Raw genomic sequence first — 6,304 nt, forward strand, 5'->3', positions numbered from 1 at the left:
ATGTCATGAGGTTATTGGATTGTATGACATAAGAGAGTGGCACCAAAGGGACACAAATGTAATATAAGTCTGACCATTTGTTGTAATATATGCTGCAGGAGAAATGAATGGTAGGTACCTACACGACCAACACCATTTACAAAAAAACATGGTCATGTACAATGGAAGAAGATTAAGGAAAAATATAAGCTCTTGCCCTCTATGCGCCCAAGGTGCTCCGAACCCCTCATAACCAGCAGAAAATTTTTACTGTTATTTACCAAAAGGTACATCTGACCCTTGTGCAGTTTACAGTTCATGGCCAGATGTTTGGTTCTATATGGTTTATGTATCTGCCATATCTGTGTACAGAATTGGCACTGGATGTGCATTTGTGGTATATTATGGTTTAAGGAGATTATCAGCTGTATTGTGGCCTCTATAGCTTCAGCTCATGTATGAATTGGTGGTACATTATTACTACTATACAGTCAGCTTAGAAAGTGTACTTCAAATAACTAGTACAGCCTGTTTACAGCGTCAGTTCTGGATGTGTATTTGAGGTATACTGCTGTATACAGTGTCCGCAAATTTGTGGTGCATACTATGTACATTTGCAGATCAGGATGTGTCGCTACTTTGTAGAGGGTCATGTGTGGTATATCACCCCTGGTGTATACAATCAGGTGCGGGAGTGCATGTATGGTATATAACCTCTGGTGTATACAGTCAGGAGTGGGGGTGCATTTGTGGTATATAACCCCTTGTGTGTGCAGTCAGGTTTGGGGGTGCATGTGTGATATATAACCCCTTGTGTGTAGAGTCAAGTGTGGGGGAACATGTGTGGTATATAAGTCCTTGTGTATAGTCAGCTGTGGGGGTGATTGTGAGGTATATAACCCCTGGTGTATACAATCAGTTGTGGGGTGCATGTGTGGTATATAACCCGTGTGTGTAAAGTCAGGTGTGGGGGTACAAGTGTGGTATATAACCCCTGGTGTAAACAATCAGGTGTGGGGCACATGTGTGGTATATAACACCAAGTGTATACAATCAGGTGTGGGGGTGCATGTGTGGTATATAAGACCTTGTATGTACAGTCCGGAGTGGAGGTGCATGTGTGGTGTATAACCCCTTGTGTGTTCAATCCGTTGTAGGGGTGCATGTGTGGTATATAAGTCCTGGTGTATACAATCAGGTGTAGAGGTAGATTACTATGTAGAGTATCAGCTCTGGAGGTGACTGTGGTATATTACTAGGTAGAGTGTCAGCTCTGGAGGTGACTGTGGTATATTACTATGTAGAGTGTCAGCTCTGTAGGTGACTGTGGTATATTACTATGTAGAGTGTCAGCTCTGGAGGTGACTGTGGTATATTACTATGTAGAGTGTCAGCTCTGGAGGTGACTGTGATATATTACTATGTAGAGTGTCAGCTCTGGAGGTGACTGTGGTATATTACTATGTAGAGTGTCAGCTCTGAAGGTGACTGTGGTATATTACTATGTAGAGTGTCAGCTCTGGAGGTGACTGTGATATATTACTAACTATGTAGAGTGTCAGCTCTGGAGGTGACTGTGGTATATTACTATGTAGAGTGTCAGCTCTGGAGGTGACTGTGGTATATTACTAGGTAGAGTGTCAGCTCTGGAGGTGACTGTGGTATATTACTATGTAGAGTGTCAGCTCTGGAGGTGACTGTGGTATATTACTATGTAGAGTGTCAGCTCTGGAGGTGACTCTGATATATTACTATGTAGAGTGTCAGCTCTGGAGGCGAATGTGGTATATTACTATGTAGAGTGTCAGCTCTGGAGGCGACTGTGGTATATTACTATGTAGAGTGTCAGCTCTGGGGGTGACTGTGGTATATTACTATGTAGAGTGTCAGCTCTGGAGGGGACTCTGGTATATTACTATACTATGTACTGTGTGTTACATGCAGATGCAGGTCCATCCATCACTCAGTGACAGGACTACTGGTCCGGTCCACTATTACAGGTGTGTCGGGCATGATGCAGCGGCTCTGTCAGTCGCACTGGCAGCAGTATCACTATGGTCACAAGGCTCCATTACCTGTTCAGGCCCCTGGAAGCAGATTTTGCAGGTCGGCGGAGTGGGGGTGTTACTGCTCTCCACACTGTCCGAGTCGGTCCTGGTGCCCGGGTCCGCAGCTGCCTCCTCCGGCTCTTGTTTACCATCCCCCGGCTCGTCCTCCGGCCGCTCCTCCTGCATTCCGGCGGCACAGGGCTGCTGAGGGTGTGCGCAGATGGAGCGGTGCGGGGTCACTGTTTGTCCGGCTCCATCACCTCATCTACTGGAGACATGAGGAGGAGGAGACTGACTCTCGGCAGTAGGAGCCCACACTCACCGCCCGCCGCTGTGCTCATGTCTGCGTGACACTCTGCTCCCAATGACACAACTATAAGGGTGGACAAGTTCTATCCTCCTAGTGTACAGCCAGTCTCCGTCCTCCCATAGGCAATACATGGAAGGACAGGCAGGCCATACGCTGCCTTCCTAGTAAAAGAATACAACCCCGCCCCTCCCCCAACACCACCTCTACTCCATACCTGGCGTCTAGCGCGGGGGCGTGGTTTTTACCAACCGTGCAGTAGACGTCATCAACTGTTTACTTGAGCCTGTTGTTAGACCAGAGCTATGAAGATTGTGGATGTAAATGGGATTTATTCTGTCCCCAAGTTTCATTATTATAATGTGTTACCAGCTTTTTTCACAGATAGCTTTAAGGAAACCTACCACCTGGAATCTCGAGTGGCAGTTTCTTCAGGACACCATGATAGTGGATCTTCTCTTAAACCCCTTGTATCAGCAAGGTGTACCAGTACATCCTGTGGCATCAGCTGGTGAAGGAAGAGGGCTCAGGGCTGACCGAACAAGGCTGGATCGTTGCCCCTCTGATGGCATAGATCTGTCATAGATCTGTTGGAAAAATCCCATATGCTGCAATACAGTGATATTGTAGTATATGTCAGGTTCAAATACCCCAGGGGGTGTAAAAACACAGTAAACACAAAAAAATAAAATATTAATAAAACCATTAAACGCTGAAATCATCCCCTTTCCCCCCTTACAATGCATACATAAAAATAAATAAGCAAATAAAATCATAAACGTGATTGTCACCTCCCAAAATGCCTTATCTATCGAAATATAAAATCTGTCATCTCATCCCACAAAAAATGACTTTTACTTTTTTTTTTAAATTTCATTTTTTTTTTTTTTACATTTTTTAACCATTTTTGCAGACACTCCTGGGAACCTTAACCCTGCAGGGTCTGATTGCTAATATTATATACCCCCTAGCGCTCTCAGCACTCACATTGTTAAATCACACAGGACATAAAATAACTAAACTAAACTTGGTAACATAAAATTTCTTCAGAAACTTAAATTCTCTAAGGGCTCATTCACACTGCCGTCTGCGGGGCCGTACATGTGGCCGCAAATTTGCGTCCGCATGTACGTCCCCATAGACGGCAATAGCGGCACGGCGCGTGTGCCGCTATTTCCTATGGAGGGAGGAGGGGTCACCTCCTCCTCACCTCCAGCACCTCCGCACGGCGGGCATACCCCGTGTGAATGTACCCTAAGGCTACAAGCAGAGACTTATTAAGTTTTAAAATGTAATATACAAAGAGTATAGTTTAGTATACACTATAGTATAGTATCAGGTAAAAAGGTTATAAAACAATAAACATACAACAAATAGACACAAGAACATAAAACATGATTAAAAGATGAATAGTTTGACTTATTCGGCTGGGTATCTCAGCAAAGATGGTTTGGTTAACCTTCCAGTGGACTTCCCAAGACTGATCAAGTGTTGATGTTTGCATGCGCTTTTGAAATCTCTACTGAATCTTGCATTCTTTGTGATGTGAGAGGCGTGTGACTACATATGTACAAAGGTATGAGCTTGGAGACATATTCCTTTTTTTAATTCTTTATTTATGCAACATATTCATTACAAACAAGAGATTTTAAAGATAAACATAAAGTGAAACCACATTGTAGATGGGGAACAGACATTGCTTCTCAACAACCCAAAGGCATCTAAGGACTCTGATCATAGTTTCAACAAGGAATTGAAATATATGAATTATGACAAGGCTGGCTTTGAAGTATAGTTTTTTCATTATCTTTAAGAAGCCATTTAAGGGACATAGCAAGTCACACATGGGGAGCCGCCACAGTGTTTACATTCAATAACATTGCCTATTTTGGGGCATAGAAAGCACAGAGGTGAGCAGGATAAGCATGTGTCCTGAGGTTTGAATGTTGGTACCTAGCAGCATCTTTTGAAGTCTCTCTCTACCTGATTTCCCCCTGTGGAGAAATGGATCCTTAGAGGAATATTTATTGCGTGTCTGTGAATGCAATTTGGTAAAGTAATATAGATTACTAGATCAGAGGATGTGGACCCCTGTGAAACAATTAAAGGGTTAATAGACTTAAAGGGGTTGTCCGAGTTTAAAAAAAAAAAATAGGCGGGCTGCCTAAAATAATAAAGATGTACTTACCTTCCAGTGCCCTCCCGTATCCAGCGCTGCTGTCGCTCCGGTCCGGGCGCCATGTAAACAAACATGGCCGCCGGAGCAGCGCTGCATTCAGCTTCCGGACGGCCGTGGCGGGTACGCCTATCCGTCCCTATACACAGCATTGTGTTGTCGGTTCCGGCCGGAAGCTGAATGCAGCGCTGCTCCGGCGGCCATGTTTGTTTACATGGCGCCCGGACCGGAGCGACAGCAGCGCTGGATACGGGAGGACACCGGAAGGTAAGTACAGCTTTATTGTTTTAGGCAGCCCGCTCCCGGCCACATATATTTTTTTTTCAAAACTCGGACAACCCCTTTAAAAGAAGTTGTTATACATACAAAGAGCAGTGTAGTGGTTTATTTATAGGGTTTCACCATTATTTAGGCCTCTCATAGTCGCTTGAAAGCTGAGCTGTCCCTCAAAATGTGAGTTTTGGAGATTTTCACGAAAATTGGAAAAATGACACCTAAAGTTGTAAGCCTCATAACATTCTAGAAAAATGAGAGGGCACTTAAAAAAAACATGTCATCATGAAGCAGACATCCCAGAAATGTTAGTTATCAAAATATTTGGGTAGTCTAAAAATCTGCCTGGAAAGCAGAACATTTCAAACTTTGAAGAATTTTTCTGAACTTTTTACAAATTTTCATTTTTTTCAGAACAATATGCAAAACTTATCAGTTAAACTTTAAAATTAGCATGAAGTACAATGTGTCACGAGAAAACATTCTCAAAATTACTTGGATATATTAATGCATTCGGAAGTTATAACGTATGTCAGATTACAATGTCAGATTATAACACATCAGATTCTAAATATAGAGTCTGATCATTAAGCTGAAAACAAGAGTTGGTGATAAGGGGTTAAACTCCTATTGAATAGACCTTAAGTGGAGACAGGACACCATTCAATTCAGCAACTCGTCCGCTACACTTAGTAAACAGTGATGAGCAGACCCAAACCACTTAAGGAGTTAACATCTGCAATTGGTGGCAGCATGATCTCAAGTGTTATTGAGCAGGTGTTTGGTCCTCAGACTGAACTCCCGAATTTTTTCTCTGCTCAATGGGTCCGCTCATCACTGAAAGTAAAGCCGAGAGAGTCCAGTAGTATGTATAATCAGCGTAGTGCCCTGTCTAAGCTTTCACTGACCTGCTAGAGACTCTTTACTTATGGTCCTAAAGGTTCTGGCTGCTCTAAACATTAAAGCATAGGACAGGAAGCAATAAACTGTTTCCTGCCTTCTGTAATTATCTCTCTTTCAGAGACATGACTAGAGGGAGGCTTACATGTCCTTTAGAGAGCCTAATGCAGTGGTGGAGAACCTATGGCACTGGTGCCAGAGGCGGCACTCGGAGCCCTCTCTGTGGGCACCCAGGCCATCACCCCAGCATGAACTTCACCAGACAGCACGCAAAAAGTCTTCCTACATAATCTTGCTACAATGATAGGGGAATTTGCGTTCCTCCTTTCAAACACGTTTCTGTCCTTAGGAGGCTGAACGATTGAAAGTTGTCAAAGAACAAGGAGAAATAAATTACTGCTTAAATTGCTGTGCTGGCACTTTGCAATAAATAAGTGGCTTTTGGTTGAAGTTTGGGCACTCAGGCTCTAAAAGGTTAGCCATCACTGGCCTAATGTATATGTGTGTATGTCTGTATGTATTAGTCAGAGTGAGAACACAGCGACATGAGTCTATACCTACCTTATCTTATCTGTAGCTCATGATGTTACGCTCTCAGCACTATTTTAAAGCAACGCTTCC

General features: G+C 43.5%; 1 protein-coding gene across 5 annotated transcripts in view; it reads right to left on the reverse strand.

Annotated features, from left to right (window-relative positions):
• The window catches only part of MARCHF11 (membrane associated ring-CH-type finger 11), a 73,003-nt gene extending 70,128 nt beyond the window's left edge, over positions 1 to 2,875 (reverse strand). Inside the window, exons 1-2 of one of the 5 annotated variants that reach the window (XM_072152778.1) lie at positions 2,739 to 2,875; positions 2,055 to 2,295 (exon numbers count right to left, since the gene is read on the reverse strand). In XM_072152778.1, coding sequence (XP_072008879.1) covers positions 2,055 to 2,213 — 159 coding nt within the window. In that variant the 5' untranslated portion in view covers positions 2,214 to 2,295; positions 2,739 to 2,875. Of the gene's footprint in view, positions 1 to 2,054; positions 2,531 to 2,551; positions 2,589 to 2,738 lie in introns of those variants that run through there. The other 4 variants (XM_072152780.1, XM_072152779.1, XM_072152777.1 and 1 more) reach the window with 4 other exon arrangements.
• Positions 2,876 to 6,304: the final 3,429 nt, after the last annotated feature.

This window comes from Engystomops pustulosus, chromosome 5 (genome assembly GCF_040894005.1).
Source record: "Engystomops pustulosus chromosome 5, aEngPut4.maternal, whole genome shotgun sequence".
In the NCBI taxonomy this organism is placed as follows: domain Eukaryota; kingdom Metazoa; phylum Chordata; class Amphibia; order Anura; family Leptodactylidae; genus Engystomops; species Engystomops pustulosus.